Raw genomic sequence first — 17,245 nt, forward strand, 5'->3', positions numbered from 1 at the left:
TTTACTTTTATCCCCGTTTGTGCATGAAGATTTAAAATTAAGTTTGCATCATCATGGCTTATTTTTTCTATAAAAAAAAAAAAGAGCAAAAAAGCCTTGCAGGGTTCAAACTTATTTAGAGTACTTATTCCTCTGCTTTTGTGAGGATTTCTAGCGGTCTTCCTGCTGTGCGTGTGAGTGTTTTTGAATTTGAATGGTGTCTCTGTGATTATTTTATAAGACAATGAAAAGATCAGGTGTGTAACTTGACCTTTTGGTATATTGTTAATAATTATTAATAATTCTATAAAATAAATAATTTTAATAAAGAAATATAATAAAGATTGCACAGAGTTTGTATATTATTTTCTTAACACTTAAACTTATAAAGCATCAGAACAGGTTTTATTAAAATGATGACACAAAATTTTGTTTTTGGGTGAACAAATGCATTTCTTTTAAGTGAAATGATCTAATTTAGAATGCATTACAATCAGTGTCCTATAAAAACCAGAGTAAGAACGGTGTATTTTTTAGACTTTGTCCTTCTCATAGTGTCTCCCATACAGCACTGCGGTTACAAGCCCAGCGCTCATTCCGGTCCGGCTCATGTAAAACCCATTTCCACCCTCCCAACCAGAATGATCCGGAATATTCAGAGTCATCCCGCTACCCAGAATCCCCGGGAATACGTGAGTCGTCGTGAAGGTCCCCGCGAGCCTGAAGTCCATCAGCGTCTGAGCGTGTTCAGTTTCTCCTCCGCAGCTGCTGTGATGCTCACCTGTGCACCTCACCAGAGCACAAATCTCCAGGTAATATGTCCCATGCACCACATGGAGGCCGTCGAAGACACCTAGAGCGTAAAACTCCCGCACATCTGATCTCCGGAACAGCAGGTGGCAGCAAACTGAACCACTACAAATGCTGATGTTCCCTTCAGTGCCTTGCAAAGGCACCAGAGTGAAATGATCATACATCATGATGGAGTTAAAGGTTATAGATGAAGTTCCTTTGGCACATTCGGAGTCTTTCTGGCAGTACTTTCCATCATGATTTGCATTATAACTATTTGTAGGCCAAACGTGCATATTTTCTGGTTCTTTTGAACTTTGATACCCAGAAAATGGCACCAGTTTAAGCCTGTCCCCTATAATTGATGGGTCCAAAACTGGCACTCTACACACTAGCAATTTCCCAGAATTTCCCTCTGTATCATGATGAATGAGTGAATCCCACGGCGTGAAGATGCCGCTGCCGGTTATGCCGTACTCTGCGGCTCGGACGTTGGCGGCCAGCAGCGTGACGCCCATCGCGTGCGAGAATGAGCGCTGAAACTGTACGGCGGCCAGCAGGGGGAGCTGGTTCATCCACGCGGTCGGATACACGATCTGCCGAATGCCCATTTCCTTTACTAGAGTCACCGCCGGGTCACGGAACAGGATGTCGAAGCAGGTAAACACCCCAAATCGACCTGCGAACGGTGTGGTGAACGTAACATACTCACACTCCAGGGGAGCATCAAACGCCGCCTCAAAGTACAAGTTCTGTTTGTGATATCGGGCTACGATGATGCCCTGATCGCTGAACACCACGTTGGTGTTGAAATGGTACTGACCGTCTTCAGGACAGCGAGGGTCTGAGGTTCGGTTGCAGCTCTGACGGGACGGCATGTTAGCCACCAGGAAGAGGCCATTCTTACGGGCCATACAGCTGAGAGTGTGGAGGACCTGAGAAATAAAAAATTCATATATATATATATATATATATATAAATTAAATTTTTTATATATTTATGCATTTAGCAGACGCTTTTATCCAAAGAGACTTACAGTGCATTCAGGCTATCAATTTTTACCTACCATGTGTTCCCGGGGGAATCGAACCCCCAACCTTGCGCTTCATAACGCAATGCTCTACCACTTGAGCTAAAGGAATTTTACCATAAAAAAATATGGAAGCAACATTTTAGGTTTTACGATTTTAACTTAAATTTACATTAATTAAATGATAAAATGTTAATATAGCAACCTACTGAAGTACTGAAATCTGTTATGTACCTTTGTAATACACTGATAACCACCAAATGCAGGTGGGGTGATGAGAAGGTCACATGATGAACCAAAGAACAAGCAGCTTTTAAATAATAACATATATATATATATATATATATATATATATATATATATAGAGGGTGCAAAGTGTCATTCACACAAACACTAAACACCATCATGGTAACACACATGGAACTGGAATAATGAATAAATATTCATTTAACAACATTAGGTGTAACACACAACCCTAATATACAAAACTGATAAGAGAAAACTAAGAACAAAAAAACATCAAATTTATATAAAAATATATATATAAAATTACGATAATATATATGATACAATATAATAAATTGTATAATATATACAATATTCCAATATATAATTTTGAGAATTTATTCACTAAAATAAATTTAATAAAATTCGTAAGAATTCAAGTTTGTTATGTGGGAACTGTAAACCATAAAAATTAATTAAAGGGGACATAAAATAATAATAAGCATATTATAATTTATTTATCCATCCATCCATCCATCTTCTTCCGCTTATCCGAGGCTGGGTCGCGGGGGCAGCAGTCTAAGCAGAGAACCCCAGACTTCCCTCTCCCTAGACACTTCCTCCAGCTCTTCTGGGGGGACACCGAGGCGTTCCCAGGCCAGCCGGGAGACATAGTCTCTCCAGCGTGTCCTAGGTCTTCCCCGGGGTCTCCTCCCAGTGGGACGCGCCCGGAGCACCTTCCCGGGAAGGCGTCCAGGAGGCATCCGGAACAGATGCCCGAGCCACCTCAGCTGACCCCTCTCGATGTGGAGGAGCAGCGGCTCTACTCTGAGCTCCTCCCAGGTGACTGAGCTTCTCACCCTATCTCTAAGGGATCGCCCAGTCACCCTGCGGAGAAAGCTCATTTCGGCCGCCTGTATCCGTGATCTTGTCCTTTCGGTCATGACCCAAAGCTCATGACCATAGGTGAGAGTAGGAATGTAGATTGACCGGTAAATTGAGAGCTTCGCCTTGCGGCTCAGCTCTTTCTTCACCACGACAGACCGGTACATCGACCGCATTACTGCAGAAGCTGCACCGATCCGCCTGTCAATCTCCCGTTCCATCCTTCCCTCACTCGTGAACAAGACCCCAAGATACTTAAACTCCTCCACTTGAGGCAGGAACTCTCCACCAACCTGAAGTGGGCAAGCCACCCTTTTCCGACTGAGGACCATGGCCTCGGATTTGGAGGTGCTGATTCTCATCCCAGCCGCTTCACACTCGGCTGCAAACCGTCCCAGTGCATGCTGAAGGTCCTGGCTTGATGAGGCCAACACGACAACATCATCCGCAAAGAGCAGAGACGAAATCGTGTTGTCACCAAACCTGACCCCCTCCGGCCCCTGGCTGCGCCTAGAAATTCTGTCCATAAAAATCATGAACAGAACCGGCGACAAAGGGCAGCCCTGCCGGAGTCCAACACGCACCGGAAACAAGTCTGACTTACTGCTGGCAATATGAACCAAGCTCCTGCTCCGGTCGTACAGGGACCGGATAGCCCTTAGCAAAGGGCCCCGGACCCCATACTCCCGGAGCACCCTCCACAGGCCGCCGCGAGGGACACAGTCGAATGCCTTCTCCAAATCCACAAAGCACATGTGGACTGGTTGGGCAAACTCCCATGAACCCTACAGCACCCTGTAGAGGGTATAGAGCTGGTCCAGTGTTCCACGGCCTGCACGAAAACTACACTGTTCCTCCTGAATCCGAGGTTCTACTATCGGCCGGATTCTCCTCTCCAGTACCCTGGCATAGACTTCCCCTGTAGTTGGAACACACCCTCCGGTCCCCCTTCTTAAAAAGTGGGACCACCACCCCGGTCTGCCATCCCAGAGGCACCGTCCCCGACTGCCACGCGATGCTGCAGAGGCGTGTCAGCCAAGACAGCCCCACAACATCCAGAGACTTGAGGTACTCAGGGCGGATTGCCACCGAGGAGTTTCTTGACTACCTCTGTGACTTCAGCTTGGGTGATGGACGAGTCCACATCTGAGCCCTCAGCCTCTGCTTCCTCAATGGAAGACGTGACAGCGGGATTGAGGAGATCCTCGAAGTATTCCTTCCACCGTCCAACGACATCCCCAGTTGAGGTCAACAGCTCCCCACCTCTACTGTAAACAGCGTTGGTAGGGCACTGCTTCCCTCTCCTGAGGCGCCGGACGGTTTGCCAGAATCTCTTCGAGGCCGACCGATAGTCCTTCTCCATGGCCTCACCGAACTCCTCCCAGGCCCGAGTTTTTGCCTGCACAACCACCCGGGCTGTAGTCCGCTTGGCCTCCTGTCAGCTGCCTCAGGAGTCCCACAAGCCAACCAGGCCCGATAGGACTCCTTCTTCAGCTTGACGGCATCCCTTACTTCCGGTGTCCACCACCGGGTTCTGGGATTGCCGCCTCGACAGGCACCGGAAACCTTACGGCCACAGCTCCGAGCGGCTGCTTCGACAATGGAGGTGGAGAACATGGTCTACTCGGACTCAATATCTCCAGCCTCCCTCGGGATCCAGTCGAAGCTCTGCCGGAGGTGGGAGTTGAAGATCTCTCTGACAGGAGACTCGGCCAAACGTTCCCAGCAGACCCTCACAGTACGTTTGGGTCTGCCGAGTCTGTCCAGCTTCCTCCCCCGCCATCGGATCCAACTCACCACCAGGTGGTGATCGGTTGACAGCTCCGCCCCTCTCTTCACCCGAGTGTCCAAGACATACGGCCGGAGGTCAGATGAAACGATCACAAAGTCGATCATCAACCTACGGCCTAGGGTGTCCTGGTGCCACTTGTACTGATGGACACCCTTATGCTTGAACATGGTGTTCGTTATGGACAAGCTGTAACTAGCACAGAAGTCCAATAACTGAACACCGCTCGGGTTCAGATCAGGGGGGCCGTTCCTCCCAATCACGCCCCTCCAGGTGTCACTTTCGTTGCCCACATGGGCGTTGAAGTCCCCCAATAAAACGACGGAGTCCCCAGTCGGAGCACTTTCCAGCACCCCTCCCAGAGACTCCAAGAAGGCTGGGTACTCTGCACTGCCGTTCGGCCCGTAGGCACAAACGACAGTGAGAGACCTATCCCCGACCCGAAGGCGCAGGGAAGCGACCCTCTCGTTCACCGGGGTAAACTCCAACACATGGCAGCTGAGCTGGGGGGCTAACCCACACCAGCCCGCCGCCTCTCACCATGGGCAACTCCAGAGTGGTGAAGAGTCCATCCTCTCTCGAGGAGTGTGGTTCCAGAGCCCAAGCTGTGCGTAGAGGTGAGCCCGACTATCGCTAGTCGGAACCTCTCAACCTCACGCACAATCTCGGGCTCCTTCCCCGCCAGTGAGGTGACGTTCCACGTCCCTAGAGCTAGTTTCCGTGTCCAGGGATCGGGCTGTCGAGGCCCCCGCCTTCGACTGCCGCCCGATTGTCTAAGCACCGGCCCCTTACGGTCCCTCCTGTGGGTGGTGAGCCCACGGGAAGGCGGCCCCACGTCGCTCCTTCGGGCTGAGCCCGGCCAGATCCCGTGGGGGGAAGCCCGGCCACCAGACGCTCGCATACGAGCCCCAACCCCGGGCCTGGCTCCAGGGTGGGGCCCCGGCTGCGCCATACCGGGAGACGTCACGGTCCTTTGATTTTGTCTTCTCATAAGGGGGTTCTGAACCGCTCTTAGTCTGACCCGTCGCCTAGGACCTGTTTGCCTTGGGAGACCCTACCAGGGGCATATAGCCCCGGACAACATAGCTCCTAGGGTCATTCGGGTACTCAAACCCCTCCACCACGTTAAGGTGGCAGTTCAAGGAGGGGGAACTCCTTGAACTGCCATATTTATATTTATATATTTTATAAATATAAAATTTATTTATATTAAAGTTTATTAAAACTACTTAAAAGCTGTAAGTTAAATAAAATATAACATTATAAAAAAGTATAATATAAATGTTTTAAATGACAAAATTGAAAAGAGCAGAACAAACTGAACCGACTCCGAATGGTTTCTAAAATTGGGCTTTAAATATGAGTTTTGTACCTCGGTGTCTGGAAATCTGAGTGGATCAGCACATGGACTCCATGTGACCTTCTGAGGGTCAGGAACTGTCTCCAGATAACCAGCGATTGAAGCTCTGGTGAAGTTAAACCCATGGATGGCATCTTCTGGAAACACTATGATCTGAGCACCCTGTGCAAGAAATAAGATACACTTTAAAGTTTATACAGACAAGTTTGGTGTATCAGAAACTTGATTTATTTTTAAGGTCCTACAGTACATTTTGTAATCTTAAACATAAATTCACTTCTATTTTACAGGAAGTAAATGAATGCAGAAGGTTTTTGACTTTACTCAACATTTTGCTATTAGGTACAAAACCTTCAGAAAACATGCTGTTAAAAAAGAGAACATCAATGTGGAGAAGATCTTGTTTACATCAAAACTGAAACCAAGCCGTTCACACAGAACACATATTTCGCGCACTTTCTAAAGTGACACCGTTGGACTCGCGTCTTGCACAAGAGAGCCACATGTTTAGAAAGACATGTTAAATTAATGTATTTCATTTAATTTTCTAAAGATATCTCGAGACTTTATGTTGGGGTTTTGCTCCCCATCCCACTGCATCTCATGTTTTTAAATGAAAAAAAATATATTCTGTGTGACTGGTCTGCCCTTTTTATTTATTTAACAATGGATGCATACATGACGCTGCTTTGTTTATAGTTCTTTAAGCAACTTAATTAATAATAATTGATTCATAAACATTATTTGCACAAGAAGCATGTTAATGTACAGTTTTATTAATACACAGACATATAGTATATACACACACACACACGTTTATGTAAACACTGTTTTGAACAAGGCCAGTATTATTTTGAGATTTATATTACTCTTTAATTAGCAAATTGGTGAATTTTTTATGTAATTATGCATAATTCACATTTTAAATGTATAAATGGGTAACATCACAATTCTAATGATATTGAGTGTTCTAAAAGATCTGTTTTTGGGGCTTTGTGTGTGTGTGTGTCATGATGGTAAAATAAATCATTAATATTCTGAATGCAGTAATATGCTCCGAGGCTGCAAATTAGCCTTTGGCTAGAATCCTATATGTGGGGCATCAGCTGCTGGAAATTGTAGCAGCATGTTATACTGCATTGCCCCTGTTAAATAAACAAATAAAATAGTAATGCAAATTCTTGCATTGATTTTGTTTGTTAGTTTATCTGTGTACCTGCTGTGCTGCCAGTGCTGTCTGCTCTTCAAACACACGCAGGTTCTGCTTCATGTGCTCCAGAGCTGATCTCCGGTCCAGCGGGACTCCTGGGTTCAGGTTCAGCAGGACACGGTGCTCGTACACCGCAGCCACATAGGACGAATGATCAGCGGCAAGGATGAGCTGCAGGCCGCTCAAACAGAGCACCAACACAAGCGCCATGAGGAGGAACAACACTGACTCATGTGGGTCAGTCTGCAAACAAGTGAGTCCAAAAGTTCATGTCAATGACTGCAATCATTACAAAATCTGTCAAGAAGTTGTGTTGTCCTGGTTAAATAAACATGAGGTGAGTGAGCAAGCATCTATAATTCTAAGTAAAAATTATGTTTTAGGGGAGGAGCCACTCAAATATTTGCAGCAGCGGCCCCTTGGAGTTCAAAGCAGTGCTCAGTGTACATACTGGACACATACAGGATTGCAGAACTTGCCCTAAGCATGTATGTCAAACAGTGTGTGTGTGTGTGTGTGTTTGTGTGAGAGAGAGTGTACACATTCCAGCTTATGAATGTTGTTTTGTGTTGTTTGTTTCACATTTTGATGCCTTGATGTCAGGGGTAAGGGGGCGCCCACTTAATGCAGCCAGAGGGAGCTCAAGGCCTGCCTGAAAGAGGCAGAGGAGTCCTACAGGAGGAACATCAAGGAGGAATGGGATGGGATGGAAACCATCACAGGCTGCAGAAATACCATCAGCAGCTCAGCAGATGGGGATGTGGATGTGGAGAGGGCAAACTAGTCCTGCACTGCCAGTGAAACCACCATTAAGACCTTTTCATCGCCCCCTTCCCCAAATGCAATCAATGAACCCTTACCCCAGGCTGCCAGAAAGTTTATTTTAGTTTTTTGTTTAGGGGTAAAACGAAGTTTGAAAAATATACTGTTAGCACCCACTCTGATGAAAGCAACGTTTATATGTATATGTAATATACATATGTAATAGTATTGTATTGTATAGTTAGGCTACTGGATCAATTAAGTTGTGGATTTTTTGACTGTGCCAATAATCATTTAGCACAAATTTGGCTATGTTCCCAAAAATCAGCTCTCATTATCTTTGATCACAAGAAAGTGATTTCGTACAGGAATCATAAAGTCAAAATGCTTTTTTTCTTTTAAAAATGAAGGAGTTAACGTTACCTATATCATTCATCGGATCTTGATTTGCTCTTCCATCTTACACTCTGTGTGCGCGCGCATCGAACGTGCTTTCACAGTGGGATCACGTAATTTACCCGGAAACAACCACATTCTAATTTTTGATTGGCTGACAGGTGGCATTTAACAACTTGTATGGCTGGTTATCAATTCTTTTTCAGTGTAATGCATGTAAGGTGTGGAGTGTGAGCTGGTTGAAATGCGCGTGAGACTTGAGAGCCCTGTATTTGCATGCATTTGTATGAAATATTTATAATAAACAAAAGCGCATTGTTAATGCACTTCCAGGTGATATTACGTCACTCGTAAACAGCGATTCTATTGGTTGATGTGAGCTCCATCTACACACGTAGACAAAACATTGTCTTTTCAATTTCAATTTATTTGCATGCATAAACAAATGTTTATTATTTAATTCTTCACAATCCAATTTACAAATAAAACAAGATTTACAAATGGATAAGATACGATCAAACATGTAAACAGTGGTTATAGAAGATACAATACAGGGTTATTGTATCTTTTTAGTTAGCTTCAACTTTTCAGCAAATATAATTGTATAGATTTGTTGCTATCAATACAATTACGAGAGTCAGTAAAAAAAATAACTTATAAACGTAAACATACTTTAAAAAAAGCATAAGAATTATTTTTTATTCATAATATATAAAAATATGTGTGCAGGTTATATCTAAATACTGTCCAGATTTCTGGTGAAAATACCTACCTAGATAAATCTTCCCCAGTAAAAATATATATATATGTATATTTGTTTCTGGCACATTTCTATGCTCTTTCAAATGCATCATTTTCTACAAAGTCCCTCCTTCCGACAAGCGAAGTCTGCTCTGATTGGCCGACTGACTCAGTACATTGTGATTTGCCGAACACCGCAAGCACTGGTGGGAAATGTAACACCCCTTTCCATAATCGTGAGCTTCATCTTTCAAAATAAATGTAAATGACGGTTAAAAATGACCTTAGTTTTACCATCAGTTCAAGCCCAAAAGTGAACAGAGTCATGACAGAGCAGAGCGTGTTTAAATGAGCCGTTTTAGGGGGTATGGCAGGGTCTTAACTTTGATAAAGAATATATCTTTGGATTTGAGACTTTAGTCTTTGCAACTTTACTGATCTTCTTTATGCACCGAGAGCTTTTAACATGCCGAAGAGAAAGGAAAAATGAAAATCACATATGACCCCTTTAACAAAAAAGACACCAAAACCAAATAACTTTAGAGTTTGCAAACAAAATCCATGCTCAAGGGAGTCAACAGCTTTGTAAAAATCTTGGAAAATAATCAGAGCTTTAGAATGTATAAAATCTGCATATAGTCTACAAGATCTAAAATACGTTGTATATTAATACTGATGTGCCTATAGCTTTTATAAAACCAGATTGTGACTCAACAACCTAACTGGTTAAGTTGGTTAACTGGCTAACCTTTAATCTTATCAAAATACCAAAGCTGAAATTTTATAATCGATATTCAGGAGTGTAATTGAATGGCAATTATTAAAAGTGTGACTGATGTTGTCATGTATTTCAGATTAATACATTCATTCTACATACTGTGCAAAGCTATGGATGTTTACTTAGTTCCCATAAAATGAAAGTCAGCAGATAACCCATCACTGCCTGGGCATTCTGAATAAAGAGATATTCAAACTTCCTCAATATTCAAATTAACATCACAGAAAGCTTTCAATTACTGGAACATGAGATTGAACCGTCTCAATAAAATAACTGCAATTGTGTTTATCAAACACAAACGTGTAAATGTTTGTTTAAAAAGCTGTGACAAAATTAGATATCAATTTAGGATCTGTGCACTTGACACCATTGATATTGAGAGTAGTTAAAGAATTGCTATTTTCAGTTCCTTTTCTATAATGCAAAATAAATAAATAACTAGAATTCACTTCTTCCTCCAGACATTCAGCAGACACCTCTAGCATTATCTATAAAGCTTGATTAATTTGTAGATGTAATTCTGTTGGCTGAAGTGAGCTCCATCTACACAGGCACGCTCTTTGTGCTTCATACCATAGACGTATATGATCTTTTTGAAGATCATTTACATTAGCACTTTCCTCTTAATAAATTTGCATGCATTTGTATAAAAATATGCATAATGAATAAAAGCACATTGTTCTTTATTATGCATAAAAAAATAAACCAAACAGTTAATACCTCTACAAGAAGAAAATTACATCAAATCTGCATGTAAGGTTTCAATAACAAAATTAAATACAAAAATGAATAAGTGATGAAATAAATATAATAGAAATGAATATAAAAGAATAAAAAAAAATACAGAGGAAAACATAATATTTTAAGAAGTTGTCACTTTTCTTCAATCTCAATTAAGAACTTAAAAAATAGTGGGCTGCAAATTATAGAATAATAAAAAAAATATTAGTTTTACTTTTAAAGTAACAGATTAAATAATTCAACTGAAAGGATCTGGAAGAATTAATGTGCTTTACGAGATAAAGTATTCCAAAAGTTTTGAGTTTTTAAACATTGCAAAAAGAAATGGATCATTTATCATGGATAATCATAGATCTTTAATCCCACAAAAAGAGCAAAAACTGTCCACATTCATATTTACATGGATATATTCACATAAATATGCTTTATAGTTACACTTTACACTAGTTTTTTCGTTGTTGTTGTTAAATATACTAATTCCTAATTGTAATAAGGTCAAATAAATCTATTTTCTATCACTGTAAAATAAAATTGTACATGTTGAGATAGAACTGCTTTGAGCACTGTATTATTCTTTAAAGGTTATGGAGAAATTATCAATAACAGACAAAAAATTATTCATAAGACAAAAAATACTAGATTTAACAAAAACTTTAAAGAACTCCTATTATATTACTAAAACATGTAGGAAGAAAAACAGATTTATTCTTAATCATTACATCTGAATTGTTCCATAAAAAGGTTTTATGAGGGGAAAAATGGTAGGTGTAGCTTCCAGACAAGGAGGACCTGCGGATGAAATTTAGACAGAGCAACTCAAAATAGCACATTGTTGTTAATGGACTCGGGTAACATTACATTACTTGATTCTACTGTGAGGTGAGCTCCATCTGCACAGACATGTTCTTCGTACTTCATAACATATCAATTTTTATGGGTGGCAGGTGACATGAGGGCGAGTAAATTGTTTTAATTTTTGGGTGAACTATCCCTTTAAGAGGTAGAGACTATACAAATAATAATAATAAATGTATTCACTTCCATCCTGCAGTAATGTCACAGTCTCCGCCTCTTGCAAGGGTGTTGATTTAATGTATAACATTCAAATAAAAGCCAAAGCTCACCTCTGGCATTCACACTAACATCCATCTAGAGAATCGACCGACAGAGAACAATCAACCATCGCAAACGGTAATTATATATATATGTGTGTGTGTGTGTGTGTGTGTGTGTGTGTGTGTGTATGTGTGTGTGTGTGTGTGTGTGTGTGTATATATATATATATCACTTCAAAATTGCTTTATTGGCATGAATGTAAATGATACAATATTGCCAAAGTTTAGTTTACATATAAAAAAGAATTTAAAAAAATAATAATATATTACAATAATAATAATTAAATGAACATCACAGTAATGGAACTGAATATATATATATATATATATATATATATATATATATATATATATATATATATATATATATATATATATACACACACACATACACAAGCAAGTTATCTTGTCTAGGGGATCATATTAAATGTAGTAATACTGTGATGTGTCTTATAAAATATAAGTTTATAGAATATGACTTTAAAAACAATTATATTAAATATTTTTATTTATTATAATATTACAATTTTATTTCTTTGTTTGTCCCATCTAAATAGCGAAAGACCTGAATATGGCTTCTAAAACTCAAATACTACTACTGCTAGTGGCTGTAATGGTTGCAAGTTATGGCCTTACCAATGACACAACCATTTGCAACACCAACTGCACAGTCAGTGGTACAACCAATGACACAAGCATCAACACAACCATTTGCAACACCAACGGCACAGTCAGTGGTACAACCAACGGCACAGTCAGTGGTACAACCAAAGGCACAAGCATCAACACAGTAAACAGTACAACCATTGGCACAACCAGCACTCCAAACACCACAATCAGCGGTAATTTCAGCAGTACCAAATCTGCTGCAGCATCTCTTTCACCTAAGGGGATCGTGGAGCTGCCTGGACTTCTGATCTACACGGTCATCTCCACCGAGGCTCTCAAACTCTTCCACCTGATCTGAACATCATTTCTCTCAGTTTGTTAACCAGCTAAAACCTACAGATTTGTAATGGATATTTATCTATCTTTTTTTTGTAAGCATTTTGATTGTTGCAATGTTAAAATGATTTAGTATTAAGCTCTTAAGGTTTAATTAATTATTAGCTTTTCATTAAACTGATAAACCCCCTGCAGTTCCTCCACAAACCCCAGTTTTGGAAACCTTGACATAATGAAATGTTAAATGCACTTAATGTTAATAACAATATATTTGTATTTTTATATCAGTATGGTATGATAGTCCCATATAAATCAGTGTGATAAATGAGTTAGGTCAAAAGTAATCAAAAAAGTAGTTAATACATTTCCTAAAATATGTAATGTACATACATATGTATAATCGATTACACAACTAATAATGATTTTTGGCATGTCATTTGGAATCAGTATCGGACTACAATTTGTAAGTAACCTGCCCAGCTCTGTGTGTCAGCTATTGGATTTTTTCCCCAGTAAATGTTATAAATCAATTAAATAAATGCAACTGCACAACTTTATCTCTGTGTCGGATTTAAAGTGGACAGAATGCTAGATCTGACAAACTGTAACTGATAAAATTCCAATCAAATTTAACACTGCAAACATCAATGATGGCTTTAACTTGTCAATGCTGGCAAATGTTAATGGGACTCTGCAGCGGGAACCACATACATGAAAAGAATTGTGCATTAAAATCATTTAATGCACAGCTAGCAGTGGATTATCCCTCACTATACCACACCGCTGCTGAATTCTTGATTCTGATTGGTTAATCAATGTTAAATTAAATTAAAATTAAATGTATGCATTTAGCAGACGCTTTTATCCAAAGCGACTTACAGTGCATCCAGGCTATCAATTTTGACCTATCATGGGTTCCCTACAGGAACTACAGCTACAGGAACAACAATGTTGTAATTATTTTTCAGTAAACACAGCCATCAAGTAGTTCCAGGTCTGTCGAGTGCATTACATTTCAGTTTATTTCAGTCAACAATATCCTTCAACAGTAAAAAATCTAAACCCACAAACAAATAGTTTCATTGTTTTTTTTTCCTACAAAATTACCTTTTATTATCTATGGAAAGTCTGTCCTGTTGCTCTTTCTCACGCTCTCTTAACCACACAAATACAGAAACATCACACGCAGAGAAACCTGTTGTCAGCACTGACTTTAGCAATAAAGGATTTGCAGCTGAAAATCAATCTGACATTTCTCTCTCTTTATATCACACACACACACACACACACAACTGATTGTTGCTAAAAGAAAAAAGATTGTATCTAGATAGATTAATTATATGGTACTTGTAGCTTGCAACTGGCCTTCGTTGTATGTCTAGAAGCTGTTTTACCTGTCGCAGGACAGGTATTGGCCAATACATATCTGGTTGTTGCATAACTGATGGTGCAGGGTGAGCACATTGCCACCACTGATGAAAGACAGACTGTCATTCACTTGTTGGACAATCAGAAGCAATATACAAGAAGAACCTGTAAAAACAAAAAATGGGCAATTTGAATGCCAAGGGTCATGACAATTTTGAGGGGCAGATGAATCAGAATCAGAAAGAGCTTTATTGCCAAAAAAAATATAATAAATAAATAAAAATAAATAAATAAAAATATAATAAATAAATAAAAATAAATAAATAAAAATAAATAAGTGTATAAACAATTGTGCTATAAATTATAATGGACTGTGAAGTGCCGGCCGGATGGCAAAAGTTTAAAGATGGGGTAACTTGGATGTGAGGGATCCAGAGTGATTTTCTGAGTCCTTTTCCTCACTCTGGATGTATACAGTTCTTGAAAGGTAGGCAGTGGAGTACCAATAATCCTTTCAGCAGTCCGAACCGTCCTCTGTAGTATTCTGATTTTGGAGCTGAACCAAACCAGACAGTTATTGAAGTACACAGGACAGACTAAATGACGACTGAGTAGAACTGTTTCAGCATCTCCTGTGGCAGGGTAAACTTCCTCAGCTGGCGAAGGAAGTACAACCTTTGTTGGGCCTTTTTCACAATGGAGCCAATGTGATTGTCCCACTTCAGGTCCTGATAGATAGTGGTGCCCAGGAATCTAAATTACTCCACTGCAGCCACAGTGCTGTTCATGATGTTGAGGTGGGGGGAGTGCAGGGGGGGTTTCTCCTAAAGTCCACGATCATCTCCACTGTTTTGAGCGTGTTCAGCTCCAGGTTGTTAAGACTGCACCAGACAGCTAGCTGCTCAGCCTCTTGTCTGTAAGCAGACTCGTCACCATCCTGGATGAGGCCGATGACTGTAGTGTTGTCTGCAAACTTCAGTAGCTTGACAGAAGGGTCTTTAGAGGTACAGTGTACAGTGAGAAGAGCAGTGGGGAGAGAACACATCCCTGAGGGGCACCAGTGTTGGTGGAGCAGCTGTTTGACATGAATTTACCCAGTCTCACTAACTGTTGCCTATCTATCAGAAAGCTGGTGATCCACTGACAGATAGAGCTAGGAACAGAGAGCTGTGAGAGAGCAAACTGTATGGGGTCCAGTAATGGTCCAGTGATATCCTTCAGATAAGCCAGAACCAGTTTTTCAAATGACTTCATGACGACAGCCGTTAAAGCCACAGGTCTGTAGTCATTAAGTCCTGTTATCTTGGGTTTCTTTGGAACGGGGATGATGGTGGAGCGTTTGAAGCAGGAAGGCACTTCAAACAACTTCAGAGATCTGTTGAAGATCTGTGAAAAGATGTTGCCAGCTGGTCTGCACAGGTTTTCAGACAGGCTGGTGTAACGCCATCTGGGCCTGGTGCTTTTCTTCTTTTGTTCTTCCTGAAGACCTGGCACACATCATCTTCACAGATTTGAAGAGCAGGAGGTGTGAAGAGGGGGATTGCAGGAGCTGTTAACAGTTGTGTAGAAAGATGGTCAGAATGGGTGTTGGGGGTTTCAAATCTACAATAAAACTTATTCAGGTCATTAGCAAGTCGTTGATTAGCCTCAGTGCAGGGGGATGGTGTCTTGTAGTTAGTGATGTCTCTCAGTCCTCTCCACACTGAAGGTGAGTCGTTGGAAGTAAACTGGCCTTCCAACATTTTAGCGTAGGTCTTTTTAGCCACTCTAATCTCTTTCTTCGTGTGTTCCTGGCCTGATCGTACAATCGTCTGTAGGCATCCTCTTTGGCCTGACGAAGATGTCTGAGTTTTGTTGTAAACCATGGCTTATCATTGTTGAATGTTAAAGGTCCCATGACATGGATTATTTCCTTTTCTTTAAATGCTTTTTAATGTTTCCTTAGGTGTACTTATATTGTTAGTATGATTTTTACATTTAAAATTTAGAAATAAAAAGCATTTTTATATCCTGATAATAGCCCTCTGGCTTGAATGCTCTGTTTGAAGGGGCATGTCTGCTGTGAGACTCCGAGTAAACGACAACTGTTGTGATTGGCTGACATCTTTGCATTTGAAATGCGTATTACATGTGGAACCCTCTCAAATACTACAGCTGTCAAGATTAACGAATCGTGGATTTGTTGATTATATAATTATTTTTTCGATCTTTTCCCATCACATGAAAGGCTGCAGTGATGAGCTGAGTAGACAGAGTCTGTTTATCGCGTGAATGCAGTGATCTCGTCATTATTGCAACACGTTTTCTCTCACAAAATGCTTTCACCACAACTAACAGCAAACAAATGAATACACCACATGAATACAGTAAGAGCTAGGTTGTGCAGCATAACAGCGTCATTCATTGTAACGGCAGTTTAGGCAAGAGTGCAGATATACTCGCGATGTGAGACAGCTCCGAAAAAAAGGGAGCATTCTTTGATCGCTCTCTGTAGTTAAATCACAATTTAAATAACAGATTTGTTTCATGCTACTAAGAGAAACAACATGAAGTTGATCGTTTAGTCACTGGCTTGATTCACTGATGCATAAACAGTATTAAACGATTTAGAAAGAAAGTCTGTGTGAACTTGAATAATTAGCTGCACATCAGAAATCACTGATCACAGATCAGGCATTAATGAACACTGTTACTCACTGTTTGTACCGATGCTGTCGAATCCATATCATAAAATTCTGTTTATAACATTGCGACTGAACATGACATTGCGACTGAATTATATGTAAATATTTGGGCGGGCAAAGCAGAGAAAGGGGAGGTAACATTTCTCTTTACAACGTCACAAAGAGGAGATTCCAGATCAGCCCGTTTGAGCTTCCATTTTCTCAAAGGCAGAGAAAGATAGCAAAATCACGATTTGCACCGATTAAAATTTTTTGAAACTTGGGGACCACATACATGTTAGGGGAAGTCATATTAATGTTAAAAAACCTCAGAAAGTGAAATTTTCATGTCATAGGACCTTTAAATAAGTCCTGGTAGGAATGCATATATCCTCACAAAAACTAATAGTCTTTGAGTTCGTCCAGATCGGTGGTAGCAGCTTCAAAAACACTTCAATCAGTGAGG

The 17,245-nt window shown here is 40.7% G+C and overlaps 1 protein-coding gene across 1 annotated transcript; it reads right to left on the bottom strand.

Annotated features, from left to right (window-relative positions):
• Nucleotides 1–364: 364 nt before the first annotated feature.
• On the bottom strand, nucleotides 365–8,546 carry LOC132103903 (biotinidase-like). The gene is made up of 4 exons (XM_059508971.1): nucleotides 8,456–8,546; nucleotides 7,277–7,513; nucleotides 6,073–6,222; nucleotides 365–1,706 (listed from the first exon to the last, which is right to left on the bottom strand). Exons 2-4 carry the CDS (start codon nucleotides 7,478–7,480, stop codon nucleotides 513–515), a joined length of 1,548 nt encoding a protein of 515 aa, XP_059364954.1. The 5' UTR covers nucleotides 7,481–7,513; nucleotides 8,456–8,546; the 3' UTR covers nucleotides 365–512.
• Nucleotides 8,547–17,245: the final 8,699 nt, after the last annotated feature.

Source organism: Carassius carassius, chromosome 25 (genome assembly GCF_963082965.1).
Source record: "Carassius carassius chromosome 25, fCarCar2.1, whole genome shotgun sequence".
NCBI lineage: Eukaryota > Metazoa > Chordata > Actinopteri > Cypriniformes > Cyprinidae > Carassius > Carassius carassius.

Coding starts and splice junctions, on each gene's coding strand:
- LOC132103903 (XM_059508971.1), bottom strand. CDS start 7,480: ATGGCGCTTGTGTTGGTGCTCTGTTTGAGCGGCCTGCAGCTCATCCTT. Junction 6,223..7,276: donor CAGCACTGGCAGCACAGCAG/GTACACAGATAA, acceptor TTTCTTGCACAG/GGTGCTCAGATCATAGTGTT. Junction 1,707..6,072: donor TCAGATTTCCAGACACCGAG/GTACAAAACTCA, acceptor TTTATTTCTCAG/GTCCTCCACACTCTCAGCTG.